At 41.4% G+C, this 22,291-nt stretch overlaps 1 protein-coding gene across 3 annotated transcripts in view; it reads left to right on the forward strand.

The window, feature by feature from the left end:
- Positions 1 to 2,361: 2,361 nt before the first annotated feature.
- Positions 2,362 to 22,291, forward strand: part of CA10 (carbonic anhydrase 10) — a 441,792-nt gene continuing 421,862 nt past the window's right edge. Inside the window, exons 1-2 of one of the 3 annotated variants that reach the window (XM_075349527.1) lie at positions 2,362 to 2,690; positions 3,205 to 3,683. In XM_075349527.1, coding sequence (XP_075205642.1) covers positions 3,623 to 3,683 — 61 coding nt within the window. In that variant the 5' untranslated portion in view covers positions 2,362 to 2,690; positions 3,205 to 3,622. Of the gene's footprint in view, positions 2,691 to 3,100; positions 3,684 to 22,291 lie in introns of those variants that run through there. The other 2 variants (XM_075349528.1, XM_075349526.1) reach the window with 2 other exon arrangements.

The following is a 22,291-nucleotide window of genomic DNA, read 5'->3' on the forward strand; positions in this document are numbered from 1 at the left end:
CATTTTAGTAGCAGCAGATGACTTACAGTATATGTCAGCATTAATGCAGAGCAGTGCAGAGCATTTCAGTAGAAGCAGATGACTTTTTACAGTATATGTCAGCATTAATGCAGAGCAGTGCAGAGCATTTTAGTAGAAGCAGATGACTTTTTACAGTATATCTCAGCATTAATGCAGAGCAGTGCAGAGCATTTTAGTAGCAGCAGATGACTTACAGTATATGTCAGCATTAATGCAGAGCAGTGCAGAGCATTTCAGTAGAAGCAGATGACTTTTTACAGTATATGTCAGCATTAATGCAGAGCAGTGCAGAGCATTTCAGTAGAAGCAGATGACTTTTTACAGTATATGTCAGCATTAATGCAGTGCAGTGCAGAGCATCATTTTCTCATCAGTAGATGATACACAGTATAATTCAGCATTAATGCAGAGCAGTGCAGAGCATTTCAGTAGAAGCAGATGACTTTTTACAGTATATGTCAGCATTAATGCAGAGCAGTGCAGAGCATTTTAGTAGAAGCAGATGACTTTTTACAGTATATCTCAGCATTAATGCAGAGCAGTGCAGAGCATTTTAGTAGCAGCAGATGACTTACAGTATATGTCAGCATTAATGCAGAGCAGTGCAGAGCATTTCAGTAGAAGCAGATGACTTTTTACAGTATATGTCAGCATTAATGCAGAGCAGTGCAGAGCATTTCAGTAGAAGCAGATGACTTTTTACAGTATATGTCAGCATTAATGCAGTGCAGTGCAGAGCATCATTTTCTCATCAGTAGATGATACACAGTATAATTCAGCATTAATGCAGAGCAGTGCAGAGCATTTTGGTAGCAGCAGATGACTTACAGTATATCTCAGCATTAATGCAGAGCAGAACATTTTACCAGCAACAAATGAGGTATAGGGTACAAGCATAAACTACAATGCAAATAATTGTATAGGGCATACAAATAAAGTACAGTGCAGAGCATTTTAGCAGTAGATGAAGTACATTGTATGTGAGCATTGATTTTAGCAGCAGTAGTTAAAAAACAGAGTATCACAGTATACATGAATACAGTGCAGAGCTTTTATCAGCATTAGATGACCTACAGTATGTCTTAGCATTGATACACAGCAGAGCATTTTAGCAGCAGATGAAGTACATTGCATCTGATCATTGATTTTAGCAGCAGTAGATAAAATACAGGGAATCTCAGCATGGATGAAGTGCAGTGCAGAGCATTTTAGCGAGCTGTCTGCAGACCCTCTTCTAGCTGCTGGCAGACCCTCACTGTCTCTGGCACTGGATAACACAGCACTGTCCTTTCCTAGCTGCCGACAGACCTTCACTATCCCGAGCAGTGGATGCTGTACTGCTCCTGAACACGGCACTGTCCCGTTCTAGCTGCCGGCAGACCCTCACTATTTCAAGCAGTATCTGATGCCTGGCTCCGGAACACAGCATTGTCCTGTTCTAGCTGCTGGCAGACCCTCACTATCTCGAACAGTGGATGCTGACCCTCTCCTGTACACAGCAGTGTCCTGGTCTAGCTGCCACCAGACCCTCACTATCGGTAACAGTGAATGCTGCCCCTCTCCTGTACACAGCAGTGTCCTGTTCTAGCTGCCACCAGACCCTCACTATTGGTAACAGTGGATGCTGCCCCTCTCCTGTACACAGCAGTGTCCTGGTCTAGCTGCCACCAGACCCTCACTATTGGTAACAGTGGATGCTGCCCCTCTCCTGTACACAGCAGTGTCCTGGTCTAGCTGCCACCAGACCCTCACTATCGGTAACAGTGGATGCTGCCCCTCTCCTGTACACAGCAGTGTCCTGGTCTAGCTGCCACCAGACCCTCACTATCGGTAACAGTGGATGCTGCCCCTCTCCTGTACACAGCAGTGTCCTGGTCTAGCTGCCACCAGACCCTCACTATCGGTAACAGTGAATGCTGCCCCTCTCCTGTACACAGCAGTGTCCTGGTCTAGCTGCCACCAGACCCTCACTATTGGTAACAGTGGATGCTGCCCCTCTCCTGTACACAGCAGTGTCCTGGTCTAGCTGCCACCAGACCCTCACTATCGGTAACAGTGGATGCTGCCCCTCTCCTGTACACAGCAGTGTCCTGGTCTAGCTGCCACCAGACCCTCACTATCGGTAACAGTGGATGCTGCCCCTCTCCTGTACACAGCAGTGTCCTGGTCTAGCTGCCACCAGACCCTCACTATCGGTAACAGTGGATGCTGCCCCTCTCCTGTACACAGCAGTGTCCTGGTCTAGCTGCCACCAGACCCTCACTATCCCTAGCAGTGGATGCTGCCCCTCTCCTGTACACAGCAGTGTCCTGGTCTAGCTGCCACCAGACCCTCACTATCCCTAGCAGTGGATGCTGCCCCGATCCTGAGCACAGCACTGTCCTAGGCTGCCGGCAGACCCTCACTAGTGTCTAGCAGTGGATAACAGCACTGGACTGAGGTTTGCGCTGCTCCAATTAGAACTCCTCCAGCAGTGACCGCGGCGCCCCCTGGCGGCAGCAGACGGCAGCGCACCCTCCCAATGTGATGCCAGTCCTGTTCATCTCCTCGGTGTGCTGATGTGAGAATGTGGAGCACACTGCCCTTCCATCCTCCAGCCACACCAACAGCCCACCAGCAGAGGACCCTGGTAGTGTGGGCATAAGGTGAGTCAGCACCTAGGAGCTGTGGTAAGTTCTGTTCCTTTCATTGTATCCAGCAGATCTGGGCATTACAGCAGGGCATGACACTGACAGGATCTCCCACTGTGCAGGGGCACAGCTCCTAACTACCCTATAGTCCTGGGAGAGGAGGCTGATAAAAGTAGTCCTTGTTATACTAGACCCTGAGATCCCCTTCTCATGGCTTTTTCTGTCTGCTCAGGGTAATGTAGTAATTATTTGCATGCAGGTCTGTAATCCACTGTAGTGCTATGTATATAGTATGGGGAGTAATGGGCGAGCACCTGAATTCTTTAGGATGGACCATAAGCTGCACTTGCTTCCTATGTGATAACAGTAAGTGGTATTCGAGCGCCCCCTGCCGGCCAGCCGCGGAGAGACAGGCTTCAGAAATGAAAAAGCATTCAATCCTATCTGCAGCAGTCAGTCACATAGCATCACACTGCTGCTCCTGTTATATTCTTTTTCTATTTGCCTTGCAAATTATCTCCCATCTATTTTATTTCTCTTTTTTTTGCTGCAGGAAGAATAAAACTATTCCAGGATGTCCCTTGGAACTACATTGTATGGATAAACTAAAAGCTTAATGTCCATCCTTGGGGAATGACTACATGGAGAATGATCTGGCTGGTCAACTAGTAATTTAGCTGTATTTTACCGCCTATCTCTCTAGAAGATCTGGCTCTGGAGATTACCTTGATTTGTTTCTACTCTGGCTTTTTCTCTTTTTATTACCTTGTGTGTTGTTTCTTATTATTACCTTTTCGCTTTCATGGGGAGAACGGAATCAAGTTAAGATCTTGGCTGGATTTTTTTTTTTTTGGACATGTGTAAACATATTTGGAAAATACCTTCAGGCAAAGAGGGACCGTTTCTGAACCGTTGGGAAGTGTTGTATTGATCGTTCCTCTGAGTGATGCAGGTGGTATGAAAATCATAGAATGGAAATTGTTTGGGAGGTGTTTTTTTTCCTTCAAGCAAATTTCATCGTTTGCATGTCAGGTATGGGCACCCTCATCTTTTACTATTGTGTTACCTTCTCCACTACACTTGTTATATGGCTGAGAACAGTATCTGATCATATCCCAAGCCCCAGATTCCCTGTCAGTGCAAGTAGATAGTCTGGCCAGCCTAAATATACTTCTGGCCAGCCTAAATACTGTACCTTGTGCTATTAAGGTATTTGGGTGTGAATATGACTATGGGGAACATGTGAGACACAATAATGAACCCATTCAGAAGTATTTGCCGCCATATCTAATTTATGCTTTGGATTATATCAAAGTCCTAATGATTCTATGGAAAGATATAGGGTTACAGTCTATATACTGAGTGAACATCATACGACGTCAATCATACAATCCAATGCTCCTCTGTGATTGTCTACGACCATTGCCATTCAGTTGTATGTGCATGAAATGTATATATTCACTGTCTTACTCCCCTACAAGCCGAAGCAAAGAGTTTCAGGTTCACTTGTTAGTGTATAACCAAAATGCATTGGATGGTATGAATAATTTATCCAACACCCCAGGGGAGTCGCACAATCGTAGGGTCTCCATGGTAGAAATGAGACTACAACTCCCAGGAATCCAATAAGTGTGGGGGGAGGGGGAGTTGTGCTTTAAAAAAAACAGATTGGATTAACAAGCACCACATAGTTGGATTTGTTCCAAGACCGAGGATGAGTGGTATTAGAGTTTTTAGTTATTTCTACTGAGCTTCATTGCCAAAGGGGATCTAACTGCATTGAGTTGTACATGGTGAGCTTTCAGAAAGGGAGTGGATTAAGAGAACTTTCACTGATATGCTCACCAATCCGGGAAAAAAATATGTGTATATATATATATATATATATATATATATATATATATATATATATATATATATATATATATATATATATATATATATTTATGTATACACTGCATATATATATATAAAACGTGTGTGTGTATATATATCTGTACATATATATATATAAATATATATATATATATATGTATGTGTATATATGTGTATATATATATATATATATATATATATATATAAATATATATGATGTTTTTGAATATTTGTGTTTCATGTTGCACTTTTTTTTGCGTGCACTAATCACTATCTATAACCTGATCACTGTAATCGCCTGCTCGCTGAGCATATCTAATGCAGTATATGGAGCTCTCAATCACTCCTCCAGTGACAGTCGCCTAATCACTGATACACTCTATCATTCACTCACTGACACACTGTCACGACAAAGGGGAAGACTGGAGTAGTGCACCCTATGTAAAAACACTGTCTGGCTTTCAGGGTCAGTTGACACATATGTTAAGCAATGCACTGGGATGATTATGGCCCATCTGTGCGTCCAAGATGGAATTAAGCAGCACAGCGTCATTGAGACATCACTAGCGAGTTGGATTCTTTTTCATTTCTGTGCTAATTTATTTGCCTTTTTTTTAGTTTATAGATTGAATTGAGTTAAAAATGCAACTGTTTTTATTAGTTTTTTTTTTTTAAAGACATTATTTTATGAAGTATTTTCCTATTAACCTTATCTAAGATGTGCTTGTGTTAGAAGATGTATCACCGACTAATAGCCTCCATTAAATTGCCCACAGGGATTATTAACCAGATTTCTATATGACCCTTCCATGGTCCCTATATCCACTCAGTCTGTGTAAGGGTATGTTCACGAATATAATTTTGCAATTTAGATGTTTGTCTCATTTCTTAAAATAATAGGAACCATTTTTTTTTTATTCTATCAATTAAACTATTTGGCAGATTTTTAATTCACTTCAGTTGGATGGGCCAAAAATATTTGATCAATGGGCCCATTTCCTGCTTTCCAGGAAGGACAATGCCTCCATTATACCGGAGACAAGAAAAAGTCATAAGAAATATGACCCAAAATGCTATGACAATGGATAAATTAATTTAAACTCTTGCAAGGTTTTCCAAATTCTCCTTTGCTCCCCAAAAAAATCTACAAACTCACAATTGCGGCCATATCCCTACCCTTTCAAGTTGGCCAAAATAGTCTCATGAGAGACCGTCAATACTTCTTAGGCCTCTTTCACACATTCGTGAAAAACCAGGCATGTTTTTCACGGACGTGTCAGAGGTGCGTTTTGCCCTCAGTGAGCTCTGTTTATGGCTTAAGTGTGTTCTCCGTGAGTTATCCGTGATAACACATGGAGAACGGGAACTTTCTGCTCACCTGTCCCTGGCATTGCTGTCCATGGTGCTGATCTTCGGTCTCCGGTCCTGCCGACTCCCCACTGCTGCAGCTTCTGGCCGCAGTGAAGTGAATATTCAATGAGCATAATGAGCGGTGGTCGGAAGCAAGTGACAGCAGTGGCAGAGACAGGAGGGCTGGAGAAGATGAGTAAAGGTTTTTTTTTCATTTTCTCAAACACGTGTGTTTTCTCCGGCGCGTGTCACATGGAACACTTCCGTGTGGTCCGTTTGTGTTCCGTGTGACACGCGTGATGCCGGAGAAAAATGGACAGGTTGATGTGTGGAGCACACGGGCACACGTATGCTCCACACATAATCACGGTCCATGGCAGAACACGCATGTGAGCGCAGACCCATTGATTTTAATGGGTCTAAGTGTGCCTGTGTCTCCGGTACGTGGGGAAAAGGACCAAACACGTACCGGAGACAAGGATGTGTGAAAGAGGCCTTAGTGTGGGTGACTGAGTGGAGGCCACATTAATGCAACACATAAGTTGTTGAGTCGGAATGGTTTTAGAGTTGGAACAAAAATTTCTATATGTAACATTTTCTGATCCGGCTGTAGACAATGGACCTTTCCATGGCCCGGACTTATATATTAACTACCTTTTTATATTTTTTTCCCCCCTTAAATCAATGATACCAGTGCTGTTCATACACTTTTGTAATATTTCTTATTAGAGAAATCAATTTTTTTCTTCCTCTTTGAGCGATCTTTCACTCCGAATTCATGGGTAAAATTTGTCTTCAGTGAAGACAGATTTTCAGATCAGTGGGGAATGAGATGACAATTTCTGTTTATAAAAGTCTATGGAGATGGGAGGGAAAAGGAGTAAGGAGGAGCTCGAGACAGAGGCATAGGCAACAAGTTACATTTGAAATAAAACTGATAGAAATAAACCTGCTTTACTGGCTACAATTTCCTCGAAACCTTAATAAATGTGGTGTTATTTTTAAGCTAAATTTCTATTTTTTCCTTACTTGTTCTGCATCAATCACAACTATTGTGCTTCCACTGTTAGGTGTCTTATCAGGTTCAAAGACTGTAAGTGTGTTTGTATTATAGATATGGATTTTTTTGTGTGTGTCTTTGGATTGCGTGCTTAGCTGGGGATTCTATAAGTAAAAATAAAACTGCGAATGAAGCTTTTATAGTCTCACGTAGAGTCCCTAAGGTTCATCATTATGGAGTCGTAAGCTTTACAATATACGGAACCTCTATGTAGCGCTATATACTCCTATTGTTTTTGAAATACGCTGTCTGATTAAACTTTTTTTTAAGGAAAAGACAGAAAAAAAACACAAAAATGTGGAAAGCAGGGTTCCATTTGCATAAATTGCCCTTCTCGCTTTAGTTATTCATTGAAGTTTGGTTGGTCTAATCATAGGTATGCAAAATCTGCCCTTGGATGGCTATTTCCACATATTAAATATGGTGTATAAATACCAAAAAAGCAAAAAAATAGAAGATAAAAAACCTACTCCATTTCTACAATTCTTATGTTCATCTGCGCTTCCTTCCAGTTCAATATATCAAATTTATATGTATTTTTATTAAATATTTATCCGCTTTTATAGCTTAATGTTTTTAAAATAAATAGCATTTCCTGACTGTACATGGCAATAAAAAAATGTCTGCAAAACATATTAAACCTCAATTAAATTGTCTGCACTCACCTGTATTCAGCTTGTGGGGTCAACCTAGTAAAAATAGACAATGTAGAATGTAGGCTCGAAAATATTTAATGTATTTTTCTGACTATAAGACACGCTTATCTAGATAACATCTTGCTAAAATATATGTATGTTTTATAGTCTGCAGTCAGTAAGGTCAACAGTGACGGACATCCCTGAATGCTTCCTTAAATCACAGCATGGAGCATTCATAATCACTGAGACCACTAAGCAGCTTCCTAGTTCTCTCGAGATCTGTGTAATTAATGCAGAGCAGGAGAGACTGAGCACAGCTTGATAGGCTTAACTGAATGGGTCTTTGGTGCACAGGAGGGTTGACTGAATGGATCTTTGGTGCACAGGCTGAAAAATAATAAGACTCACAATTAGAGAATAAGTTGATTTACACTTAAGAGAAGAGTCACAGTCTCCCAGATAAAGGCTGATCTCCTTCATTTCCACCTGTTATGCGGTCTGAGCACCATAACTGTGATGCTCTCCTTGTGTGCCCACATTTGTGTTTGGTCATGAAGAGCACAGAAAATGAGTATAACACAACTTCATATCAAATCTACAATAGGAGTCCTTTTATAGTTTGTAAATTTAAAATAACTTCTACTAAAATGTACAGCCAGCTAAATTATGTATAATGAGTTTAAGGCTGGATTTACACAATTTTATGGCATCAGATGCGATATGCTAATGGCCCTTGGTTCCAGCTGTGCAGCCAGCATGAGTCGAGTGTCATGCAACTGTGATCCGATCCTGCGATCGGATCACAGCTGTGGAAGAGAGGGAGTGATTAATCTCTCCATCTCCTCCATTGTCAGTCTGTCTGCATATCGCACTGCACTTGGATGTCATCTACTTGCAGTCCAATGTTTCACTCACACCCATAGACTTGTATGCGTGCGAGTGATACATCTCTCGCTGACAATCGCAGAATGCTGCAACTTTTCCTTCATCCAGAATCTGAAGGAGAAAAAAGCTGATCATCTGCTCTCCCTCATTGCATAACATTGGTCTGAGTGCAATGCGAGATTTACTCGCATTGCACTCGTCATATGCTTGTGTGAGCGAACCCTTAGGGGCATAAAGGAAAGACATTACACATGTAAGGCACCAGGCACATAGCTGATTCCATAATGGATGGACTTGTGCTCTTTATGAACTTTGGTACAAGAGAACCAATGTAAACTGTATTGGGACTTTTTTATGTCACTGTTGGGGAAAGTAAATAATGCCCTTTATATTTTTGTACAACTCTCCTACTATACTTCTACCACTTTTGAATAACTTATTACCCCCTCTTCTACCCTGGAGCACCAAGTAAGGAGCACAACCAAAGGCAACCAACATAACCCCCACATTACCCCCTCTATATCTTTATATCATTAGGGTAGCTTTAATATTAATATTTTTTTCCTATTTTCTGTTGTCCAAACCTAGGTGCATCTTATAGTCTGAAAAATTCAGTTCTAGTAGGACTCAAGAAGTAATACCTCATTCAGTTGTTCAAGAAACATGCACATGTTCCATCTGTGTTTTTCACGGCTGACACACACCTATTAAATTCTATGGTGCAGTTCACATGTCCATATTTTTTTGCTGACTGTGTATCCGCCAAAAGATCATAGCATCATTTCTATATCTGAACCCAGTCAGAGATCAAAAACACTCATTCAAAACTATGGGTCCATGAAAATCATGAACAGCACACAAATGATATCCGTGTGTAATCCGTGGGTTGCCTGTGTTTAGCATTTTAATGGGTAATAGAATATTTGCAATCGGTCCATTGTTTGGCATTCAAGAAAAATCTCTGACTTCTGAATGAAATCTAGATATCAGTAACTATTTACTCAGTGTGAAGTATCACCATAGTAGGGAACCTATATTTTCTTATATGGGGTCCATATAGTGTCAAACCACCTTTTATGTATACCAGATAGTAAACAAAAAGTTAGAGTTTAATGGAACTACAGGGGGCTTTACACGCAGCGATATCGCTGGTGAAGGCACCCGCCCCTGTCGTTTGTGTGTCACGGGCAAATCACTGCCCGTGGCACACAAAATCGTTAGGAGCCATCACACAGATTTACATGCCTAGCGACGTTGCTGTTGCCAGTGAACCGCCTCCTTTCTCAGGGGGCGGTTCATGCGGCATCACAGCGGTGTCTCTAAGCAGCCGCCCAATAGAAGCGGAGGGGCGGAGATGAGCGGCCGTAACATCCCGCTCACCTCCTTCCTTCCTCATTGCCAGCGGCCGCAGGTAAGCTGCAGTTCGCCATTCCCGAGGTGTCAAACGTAGCGATGTGTGCTGCCTCGGGAACAACGAACAACCTGCGTCATCAACAATCAACGATTTTTTGAAAACGAACGACGTGTCAACGATGGACGATTTGGTGAGTATTTTCCATCATTAACGGACGTTTGTTGGTGTCACACACCACGACGTCGCTAACGATGCCGGATGTGCGTCACAGAATCCGTGTAATGGGGCCTTAACTCGAAGGGATCTACATGATATGACTACATGGATATCCAGCGTAGCCAATAAACACCCTAGATTTTTTATCTCTCCCCCCAAAAAAGTGAAGAAAATTTTTAAACATTTTAGGTTTAACTAAAAAATGATTAATTGATAGATAGTAGAGATTAGCAAATATATTTAAATGGAATTGAGTCTTACAGAAATCTGCATTCATCATCATGCTGACTTTTTGAAATTCACTTCCTATATGGCTAAGCAACATATATCTAAACCATAAGGAGCCATCAAAAGGTTAAACAAAATTATACTCCCCTTACCATTCACCTCTATGGCCCCTCCACTCTTCACCATCACTTATCCAGTCCATCGCGATGTCATGCGATGAGAGCCTGCGCAAAACCCTCCCGGGCAACATCAAAGTCCTTGCCTGGCATGTGGAGGACCAGGGATTCTGTGCTCGTGGCAGTAATAAGATGAGGCGAGGACTATACGTGCGACAGTGAATATCACAGGGGCCAGAGTTGTGAGCAGTAAAGTGATAATATGTACTTTTTACATCTTATGTTTATTATGCTTTGGGGCCTGCAGAGAACCCATTGCATTATATGAGAGATTCAGTTTGCGGAGAATAACTTTTCTATGAATCGAATTTACTGGCAAAATCTATGTGAACAGTTAGCTTTTTATTTTGCTTCATCCACACATCTGTAATATATAGAGATATATTTTATTGTTTGCGGAAGACCATGCAGCTAAGACTCCAAATAAATCTTTTTCTATATTATTATTTATTATTATAGCTCCATTTATTCCATGGTGCTTTACATGTGAAAAATGGCATATGTAGAGAAGTACAATAATCAGAAACATTACAAGTCATAGACTGGTACAGGAGGAAAGAGGACCCTGCCCTAAAGGGCTCAGTCTACTGGGGATGGGTGAAGATACAGTAGGTGAGAGTAGACTGGGTCATGCAGTGGTATAGTGACCTGAGAATTACTGCAGGTTGTACGCTTGTCAGAAGAGGATGGTCTTCAGGTTCCACGGTAGGTGAGAACCTGATATGTTGGGGCAGAGAGTTTCAGAGTATGGGGCAGGGATGGGAGAAATCTTGTATGCGGTTGTGGGAAGATGCGATAAGAGGAGAGGAGGGAAGGAGATCTTGTGAAGATCGTTGATTGCATACATGTAAATACAGGGAGACTAAGTCACAGATATATGGAGGAGACAGTTTGTGGATGGCTTTGTATGTTATGGTTAGTGTTTCCACGGTAGCTGAGAGTCTGATATGTTGAGGCAGAGAGTTTCAGAGTATGGGGCAGGCCCAGGAGAAATCTTGTATACGATTGTGGAAAGATGAGAAAAGAGGAGAGAAGGATATCTTGTGAAGATCGTTGATTGTGTACAGGTAAGTACCAGGAGACTAGGTCATAGATGTATGGAGGAGACAGTTTGTTGATGGCTTTGTATGTTATGGTTAGTGTTTTGAAATGGAATCATTGGGCAATGTTAAGTCAGTAAAGAGATTGGCAGAGATGAGAGGGAATAGCAGGCTGACAGGTGGATTAGCCAGAGAGCAGAGTTTAGGAGAGTTTGGACAGATGTGGAAGTGCTAGAAGGGAGGCCAGGGAGCAGGAGGTTACAGTTGCAGTAGTCGAGGCGATAGGATGAGGGCATCCACTAGTGTTTTTGCAGGTTCTTGGTCAATGGTCTCTATTTGTATTTCTTTCTTCACGTTATCAGTTTGCATCTCAGATATCAGATAGCCATTGACTATGAAGTGACAGAATATCCTAGCAGTATACCATCACTGTAGCCTCTTATGCCTAAGGTTCATGAGCAGTTCCAATTAGGGTCACTACTTTTTATGTAGAGAATAACTTTTGAGTAGCTGGGTGAGAACAATTCACATGCTTAAAAATAAGTAAGAGAATTATTGATGAGCGAGCACTACCATGCTTGGCTTCTCCTTACAGTAAATGAACAGGTCGGACACTTGGACAGGCTCGAAACGAATACCGGGTATAATGGTAGTCATGGGGAAACTAGATCATTTTTATGGGAGATCTTTTGGAAAAATGATTGAGTTTCCTGTTGACTTTCATTATACTCGTTACTCGGATCGAGCCCGTCGAAGCGTCTGAACTGCTTGTTTGGAATAACGAGCACTTGAGCATTGTAGTGCTCGCTTATCACTAAAGGTAATACAAAGTTGATTTATGCTGATATAAACCAGCTACTAATCTATATACATGGCAGTGTATCTATATATTCTAGGTTTTTGACTTGAGTAAACATTAGAAATAGGTCCAAACAACAAGTGGGAATAGTTCCTTGGAAGATAAACAGAGATGCGTCCCTGTATTGATGGGGAATATAGTCATATGATAGATTAAGATGTTTCATTGTAAACCCAATTGGGAATGGTTTAATTAATTACTAGGGAATTGATTCTTGTAGTAACATGGCATTCGTTCAGGTTGAGCTGAGGATGGCTTCACTACATCAAGAAAGAATTCATGTACCTCATAATAAGATATTTTTACATTCAATAAAATGGATCAAGAAACTGGAAACTGTTTCATAATAAAATTGAGAAAAGTTTGATTTTATATTTGTCATTAGATCCACGAAGAATAGACATAGGGCAGATTATGCTTTAATCATTATTTTTTGTGTGTATTTTTTATTCATTATCATTCTAATATAAGCACTATGACACTTTGATTGAATATTAAAATACAGTATGGAGTTAAAACACAATTAGAGCCACAATAATATTGCACAAGTAATAATGACAGAAGTGGCAACATACAATTGGAAAAGAGAACATTGCTCGTTAAGCATAAAAACAGGAGTTTGTGTGAAGCGCTCTGATCTTATCTTTGATTAAAATTAAGGGGGTAATTCTCTAGTCCTGTGCAATTTCCCGACAGTGCTGAGACATGACAACCTGAATTTTTTTGGTCTTGCATTTTGGTGCATTTGAGGCACAATTTTCTCCACCTTTCCAACTAATCCATACTCCTTTTCAAGTTAGATCCAAGCATTATTGTAAATACATTGTAAATAGGTCCAGAACTAGATGGAACAATTTGCAGCCAAATTTCTCAATATTGTTGAGAAGCATTTTTTATAGTAAATCTATCCCATTATGGTATCTAGAACTCATCAAAACTAAACTCATAAATTAAGCAGGAAATGAATCCAAAGAGACAAAGCCTTGACGTAACCCAACAGAACTGAGGTAAAGAGGTAAAGTTCTCCATTTGCATACCCTTTTGTGTATCTCATTTCAATACCGTCTTATCATCTGGGATTTCATGCATAGTTTGCTCCAGAAATGTTGCAGAGAGAACCTAAAAAATTTACCAACACTGCAGATTTGACAAAGCATGCCTGTGGATTTCCACAGCAGATTTTCACAGTGGATTTTATTGGATGGGCAGCATGGTGGCTCAATCATTAGTTCCATTGTGTTGAGGGTCTTGATTTCAAATTCCAACAAAGACAACATCTGCATGGAGTTTAGTTTGCTCTAATGTGTTAGTTTGGGTTTCTTCCTACACATGAAATATATACTGATAGAAAAGTAGATTATCAGTAGAAATGGGCAAGCAGTAAAATGCTGAGGTGCTTGGTCCTCAAGTTGAGCAAATTAAATACTCCGAAAGGGCTGATCTTGAGTATTGAGTATAATGAAAGTCAATTATTGGGCAGTTCTACTCTCCGCCCACATACAGCCATAAGTCAAAAGATATTTTTTTATCTTTTGACACACTACATCCAAAAATGTTGCTTTACCCCTAGTGAGAAACATTCAGAGACTGCAAATGGCTCTCCCTGGGGTGCCTGCAGAAATCATACAGTGATGGAAGCCTGTGTGTTATGGTCGTTGTTTCACAGATGAAACATCCGGGCACCCACAATACTCAGCCGAGCTCCACGAGTACCTGAGCAACCCAAAGCTTGATCGAGTTCTAAGTATACGCACTCATCATTAATTATGAGCCCAAATGGGGACAGCGATATCTGTAAAATACTGAGAAATATGATGTTGCTATGTAAGTAAAATAAAATCCTAAGGAAATGAGTAAAATTAAGGATAGACATGAAAAAACAAGGGTTAGAGGATTTGTGTTGATTTCTAACATTAGTGTGGGAATTTTCTGTAGAATTTTTCAGGTGAAATCTGGACTGTAGATAGGCAAGTGAAAAATTGGATAACTAAAAATTTAGAGTAAATTATTGCTATTTAGGATGTTTGTAAGAGAATACGAAAGTTGTGTATTAGCTAGAGAAGACTAAGAGAGATTTGGGAAGTGTTTTTAAGTATGGAAAATATAGTCTATTTGGATGGTAAACTAAAAAATGGAACCATGGAAAAATGATGAGATTTTCAGAAGAGGATTGGAAATTAATAATAGAAAGAGAGTAAGCGGTCAGGTGGAATTTGGAAATTGGGTGCAAAACTTATTTTTTGGTTCTGCCATTACTCCTATGAAGTAGCATATCATCCGATTCTACTATACATTACTTTCTTGCCAACACAGTATCTTTGTCATAACCTTTGCTTAGAAGAAATTTATATATTTAACCACATTTGATTAATGTCAAATTGGAGGTTCAAGTCTTACATTATCAGTCAGTACAGTAATCAGAACATGTATTTTGCTACATATATTCTGCATCCTTGGGTTTAATCAATGGCCCCCTTTTGGTACAGCTCTTTTAGTACGCCATTTGGAGAAAACACCACACTTAACAAATTACACTATGCACAGAATAAGCTGGAGCTCATTTTCCCCTAAGGTTCCAAGAAACAAAGTACAAACAGATGTTAATATCGCACTTTATTTTCCCTTTAATAAACATCCTCCTATATTGAGTAGCTTGTTCTATAGTCATCTGCAGTCATGGTCTAATTATACATTTCGTTTGGGGTGATAGTATTTTTTTCTTGCGCCATAATTATGGCAATAGCTTTTTTTTCCCGACAAGCATTTCTTCTATTTCCTATACCAGCAATTCCTTTGCAATTGGATATGTCTTTTCATCAGAGATGACAGTGCTCATTGAACATTGTGAAGAATATTTTTCTTGAGAATAAAGATAAAATAAAGAGATGTACATTTTATATAGTTTCTTATTTCGACAGAATTTATACACACGTCAGAACCTCATTGTTCAGCGATTGCTCATCAAACAGCACTAAGATTGCTATGAAACATCAAGAGCTTTGCAGAAATAAGAAATACGGTAAATCGCTTCTGAATCATATGTTATGGTAAATTGCGAATTAACATTCAACGACAAGGAGGAGACTTTATGAAGTCGTATCACAGGCACTATTCCGCTATTTCGTCTCTATCCGTTTTTTGATAGCTATCCATAAAAAATTTAGAGGTAAAGAAACTGGAATTTGTATCAGGAGAATGAGAAGCAATGCAACTATTTTTACAGTGTCTCTATATCTCACTAAGTGGGTGCCATAGAGAAGAAGAAGCCTACTGTCCATTGCCGGATTATTCCACCATCTCCCCTCTCCTACAACTGAAAGGTTCATCAAATATTCTATCTTCCTTCCATTTTTCCTATTATTTTCAGGAAAAAAAAGGGTGACGTGACCCTTACCTCACTTACAATCTGGAAACAATTAAGTGCTTGGTCGTTGGCTAGCATTTATTTGAGCTAAAATGTCCATGGGCTAAAGTATCTCTTGTACATACAGTTTGATGTTCCTTAGGAAAAATATCTACTTATTACTGATTGGGGGTTTTTTTTTGTACTATTTGTCATGGAAACAGTACAGCATAGTATAGTGTAGCTACAATACTTTAAAAATATGACTTATATCTAACATATTTAATTAGCTCAAAACTTAGCCATCTGGTAATGTAACCTCCAAGCATAGGAATCTAATTAATTTATAGTAACATACTAAAGTTGAAAACAGACACAAGTCTATCGAGCAGAATCTATATTCTTGCAGTAGTAATCCAGAGTAAAATAAAAAAAAATATTTATTTTTATATAGTGCTAACATATTCTGCAGTGCTTTATATACATCAGGGGCTCAAAATCTAAATTCCCTATCTGTATGTTTTTGGAGTGTGGGAGGAAACCCACGCAAACACGTGGACAACATACAAACTCCTTGCAGATGGTGTCCTTGGTGGGATTCAAACCCAGGATCCCAGCACTGCAAGGTTGCAGTGCTAACCACTGAGCCACCGTGCCTCTTTCACATGTCTGTGATTCTGGTATGTATGTTACTGTTTTTTCATGTACCAGAATCACGGACATATGCAGACCCATTAAAATCAAGGGGTCTGCGCACACATCAGTGATTTTTCACTGGCCCTGTCACCATGTGGCGTACACGCATGTCTTTGCTTTTCGCATGGAGACATGTCTATTTATTTCTGGTATCATTGATGTCCCACGGACCACATGTGATACGTGAAACATGTACCAGAAAAACACGACATTGAAAATAAAAAGCTTTTTATACTCACCTTCTCCAGCACTGCTGTTTCCGGCCACTGCTCTCTGCTACTTCCAACCCGGCTCATTATTCTCATGCAAATGCATTTATGCACTGCACAGCCAACCCAGATGCAGCAGCAGTGATGAGACAGCGGTGACCATTGCACACATTAGTGATTTTTCACTGGCGGGTATCCGTGTGGCCATGTGTTCTGCACAGAGACAAGTCCGTTTTTCTCTGGCATCACTGATGTTCCACGGACCACACTATGGTGTGATCCATGTGACATGTACTAGAAAAATATGTATATTTAAAATAAAAAGCTTTTTAAACTCACTTTCTCCAGTGATGCTATCTCCGGCCACTGCTGTCTCCTGCTGCCAGGCCAGCTAATTATTTTCATGCAGATGCAGTTATGGACTGCAAAGTCGACTTGGAAGTAGCTGCAGCGGTGAGAGACACATGAGAGCAGGAGATATCAGCACCACGGACAGCAGGAGCGTGGACAGGTGAGTAATAATAAGTGCCTGATCTCTGTGTATTATCATGGATAGCACACGGAGATCACATGAGTGCCAAAATCACGGCACACAGAGGGACATACGTACATTTAATACGTCAGTGAAAAACGTCCGTGTTTTCACTGACGTGTGAAAGGGACCTGAGACTGAGCAATATCTATTAAGAGGGTTATTACCAATTATCTAATGGTAAAGCTTTACTTGCCAATTTTTGAATCTCCTCAAATAAATGAATGGAGAGAGCAGAACATATGCAGCAACTCCATTCCCAGCGGAGCGCAACAAGGTCCTGTTCCCAATGGGGATACCTGCATTTATCGGATATTTATTGTCTGATAATGCCACAAACATATGCAATAGGTCAAGCTGTTAAAGCCAAAAGCACAAATTGACTATTTGGTGAGTTTTGTACCTCAGTATTTGTGAGCCAAAATCAGGAGTGGGACAATCAGTGGAAAAGTATAATAGAAACATGGGAACTTCTGTGTTTTTTACCCACTCCTGGTTTTGGCTTACAAATACTGAGGTAAAAACTCACTAAATACTCAACAAGTTCACATGCCCTAAAAGGAAAAGTATAGTAGAAACCTCTACATCGCTTCTGCATTATTTAAAGAGGACCTGTGACCAGGTTTTTCCCCTTTGAGCTGCAGCCACCACCAGTGAGCCCTTTTATACAGCATTCCAGAATACTGTATATAAGAGTCCAGGCCATTCTGAAGAACATAAAAAAACACCTTTATAATACTCACCTAGGAGGCAGTCTTGTACGAAGGGTGTTGTTCCTCCATATTGTGCGATTACCATCCTCTTTCCCAGCCCCGTGGGTATGACACATCCTGCATCATTCACTCAGAGGCCACGATTGCACTCCTGCACATGTCTACTTTGATCTACCCTGCTGAATGCAGAGAAAAGTACTGTAATGTGCAGGCGCGAGAAAAGTTGAAAGACTGCCCATGCATACGCACTACAGTAGTTTAATCTGCCCTCAGCTGGGCAGATCAAAGAGCGAAAATGCAGAAGTGCAATGGAGGCCTCTGTTTTAATAACAGAGGATGTGTCATGCACATGGAGCTGGGCAAGAGGACGCCGATCACACAAGATAGTGGAGGCACCGGACCGAGAGCAGCAGCACCTATCGGACCGAACTGTCCCCTAGGTGACTATTATAAAGGTGAATTTTTTTGTTCTACAGAGCAGCTTTGGCTCTTATATACAGAATTCTGAAATACTATATATAAGGGCTCAGTGGTGGTGACTGCAGCTCATAAAGGAAAAACCTGGTGACAGCTGCCCTTTAAACACTCCTAGTTTTGGTTTACAAACTCTTAGGTAAAAACTCACCAATTACTCAAAGTGTGCACACGGCTCTAGAAGAAAAGTATAATAGAAATGTGTACCACTTTCACATGTTTTTTACTCACTCCTGGTTTTACTTGCAAATACTGAGGTAAAAAACTCACAAAATACTCAACATGTGTACGTGGCCTAATGGGCAGAAAAAGAAATAAATCCCTAGATCATTTACCCATTTGAAACTCTGTAAAGATAATTTAGGCTAAGCTCACATATTGATAACATGCGGCATATACTCCGCATTAGAAATCTGTAGCAATTTACAATACAAAACATTACGGTAAAAAATCTGCAGAAAAACAAACGCATGGTGCGATTTGCAAATGTGCAGAATTCTTATTCTTCTGTGGATTTTCCCCTATTCATTGCTAATGGAATAGAGTGAAATTAACAGCCAAATCCACAATGAAATATGCAAGTAACAAATCACCAAATCCACCTTGAAAATTTTCCTCAATGTGTGAATAGGTCCTTAAGATATCAAACATCAAAACACCTTCTAGCAGGGCGTTCCTCTGCTCGTATTGTAAAAATCCCTGTGTTGATGTTGAAAGCTTATATTTCGAGATGCATTGGGTATCCCCTCTCGGGCCTTGGTATGAAAAGATCATTAGATAGTTTTGTGTTTGTACATATTAATTAGATTAACTTGAAAAGAATTTTCGCATCTTATTATTCTTTCCTCAGGGATCAACACCGATCCTGCAAATGAAGGGGCTGGTAGAGCTGATTTACTTATTTGTCATCTCATAAATCCTCAATGCACATGGATACAGTTTAGATTCTGTCCAGTTTTGCCATTTTACCAGCATTGTATGTGAATTGGGTTTTTTATGCTGCTCTATAGAAATACAGTGTGACATAATAATTTTGCCATAGGCTGCATTGTTATCCTAATTTTAGTTTTTCAGGCATTTCTATTGGGATAAGTTATGAAGACCGTTTACTGGAATTTCATGCCGAGCTTTACATCATCTGTAAATGTGAACATATTTTTTGTAGGTTGTATATAACATAGTGGAGCTTGATGTTTTTCCCCTTGAACATGACCGCTTGGTTTTATTTGTTTGAGATTTTATAATTTGTAACATGTTCATTAGTCACACATATTGAGTAATGTGAAAAGAACTAGAAAGCGTGCAAATCAGCATGCAAATCCATTTCAGAAATGTGGAGTTTCAAAATGGGTTTCTGCTTCATTTCTCTGAAAATCTATGGTGAATTTGTTTTTGTACACAATACTCTACATTAGAGATGAGTGGATCGCTCACACCTCTTCTCCATGGTCCAGGTTGGTGCTCTCTGGATGTGGACAAGGGCTACATAAATTTACTGAGCTTGAAGATTGCCTGGGGTGGTGTTCGACTCATCAGCTTGGCGTGGAGTCATCTGTGTAGAGAGTGGCACACAGGTGAAGTCTCACCAGCCTGGCAAACCAAAAGTCAACTCTGGGATCCGAGAAGGTAAGGAAATTTGTGCAGATTTGTCCATGGGCAGAGAGCACTGACCTTGACCGTGGACCTCAGTTACACAAAACAATCAGCTCATATCTACTCCACATCACATATACAGGATCCTTTGATTCATCTTGTGATCTTTTTCGGCTTTTGGAAGTAGCTGTCTGACCTTGGTTGCTAAGTTAATTTTGACATCCAATCCAACTTGTGTTTTTGTATTTCTGCTTCACAAGGTTTTACCTTTTTTATGTAAGGGATATGAAACCTCCTTTGGACAGTATTTCACTTTAAGGGTTCTTTTCCACCTGCGCATAGCTTCCGATGTGAGAGTGTCGCTGCTGCTCGGTGCCTCGAGTGGTGGACCGGACCCGGGGACTGGAGCAGCGCTCCTCACCCGTGAGTGAAAGGGGGTGGTTTGGTTAGGGAGATTGTTCGTGACCCACCCACGGGTCGTGGTGATAATGGCACCACCGCTGCTGGTAACGGGGATCCTGGGAGAGATGGTAGGGTGCAGCTGAGATGTTATCCACTCCGTGGGCAGAGGTTAGTGATCCCGGGGCCCAGTGGTGGTGACGGGGAGGCCGGATGGCTGGGGTGTAGGGACTGCGCGGCGCGGTGCCAGACGGCACTGGTGTACTCACTCAGACAATCACTGACAGAGTCTCTGGTAAACCAAAACGGCCGGATGGATGGGTCCCGCAGCCGGCTGCAGTGTTGTTGTTGTGCTCTCCCCGGACGGCTGATGGTGGCTGTCTTTCCCTGCACCTTTGAAAATGTTCTTGACGCCTGTGGTTGCCCACCGGTAGTCCGCTCCCCGGCGTATAGGTGCCGTAGGAGCCCGTTTTGCATGGAGGCGCTGGCCCTTGGATCTCTAGCCTGTGGCGGTGGCTGTATATCCTTTCTAGGTGGACGGTTGCCTTCAATCAGGACTTAGTAGTTGAGAAACCCCTGGGGTTCCTGTCACATTCGGATTTGACTATTGATGGTGGCTCCAAGCCTGGTCAGGGTCCGATGGCCCTTTCTATGTGCTTAGCTTCCCTCCGTTCCCCGGTCCGATACTGGCGGGCCGACGCTCGTCCCCGGTCCTTACGGCTCTGCGGAGTTCCACCAACTCCTGCTGACGGCCACCACCGTCTGCCAACCTTGCTATCAGTGTCCAGGCACCAACCCAGACACTTGCAGTACGTGACCTCTCACTTTCAGCTCCAAGACTGAACTGACTGCTTTTCCCGCCTCCAGGCCTGTGAACTCCTCGGTGGGTGGGGCCAACCGCCTGGCTCCGCCCCACCTGGTGTGGACATCAGACTCTGGAGGGAGGCAACAAGGGTTTTGTGTTTGGCTGCTGTAACTGCCCAGGGTGGGGGTGTGTATGTTGGTACGTTTGTGACTACCTGGCTAGTCCAGGGCGTCACAAGAGCGTCAGAAGTGATATGCTAATGCCCCTCTGCTGCATGCATCAGCCGAGGGTCATGCAACTGGGATGCGATCTTGCAATCATCTCACAGCTGCGGAGAAGAGGGAGGGAGCACTTTCTCCCATCTCCTCCGCTTTCTGTCTCTGCGTATATCGCACTGCAGTCGCATAACATGCAAGTACAGTGCTTTGTTTCCAGTAGGTTTGTATGAGTGTCCGTGATCCGAAACTCGCTGCAAAACACAGCATACTTCAATTCCACCGAGAGCATGATTCGTGACGAAGAAAAGTAAGCACTGTCTCATTGATTAACACTGGTGCGAGTGCAATCCGTTTTATTGGATCACATTCACACATAGAAATCGCAAGTGGAAAAGAACCCTTACTTTGTCACGCTAGAAGTTTCCTACTTATTTTATTCTGTTCTTTTATGTGATAATTAATCCATATTATTTTAATATCATCTGCAAATATTAAAACTTTACTCTATAAAGCAATATTCCCAAATGGAAAAACAGTGTTTTACGCTGAATTTTTTTTGCAGTTGTCCTCACCAAAATACGCAATTTTAATCTGCTCTGATTCTTGCATTTGGCTGTATTCTTTACTATACATTTTCAACCTTTTTGATGCATTTTTGGTGTAAGTTTGACAGTGGTTTTATTTTTAAATACGTTCTTAAAGGGAACCGGACACGTGCAATACGCACCCAGAACCACGAGTGGTTCTGGGTACATATTGCTAATCCCTGCCTAACTGTCCCTGTATATACTAGTATACCTAAAGAGATCTTTAGAAAAAGTATTTCTAAAGATCTTTTATCTTATGCTAATGAGCGCAGGGACTAGTCCCAAGGGCGTTTCTCCCCTTAGCTAGTCGGCCCAAATAGCATGCTAGCACACCCCTGTGGGCGTACTAACATGCTAATGAATATGCAGCGATGCCCTACATACTCCACT

This window comes from Anomaloglossus baeobatrachus, chromosome 5, assembly GCF_048569485.1.
Source record: "Anomaloglossus baeobatrachus isolate aAnoBae1 chromosome 5, aAnoBae1.hap1, whole genome shotgun sequence".
Classification (NCBI taxonomy): domain Eukaryota; kingdom Metazoa; phylum Chordata; class Amphibia; order Anura; family Aromobatidae; genus Anomaloglossus; species Anomaloglossus baeobatrachus.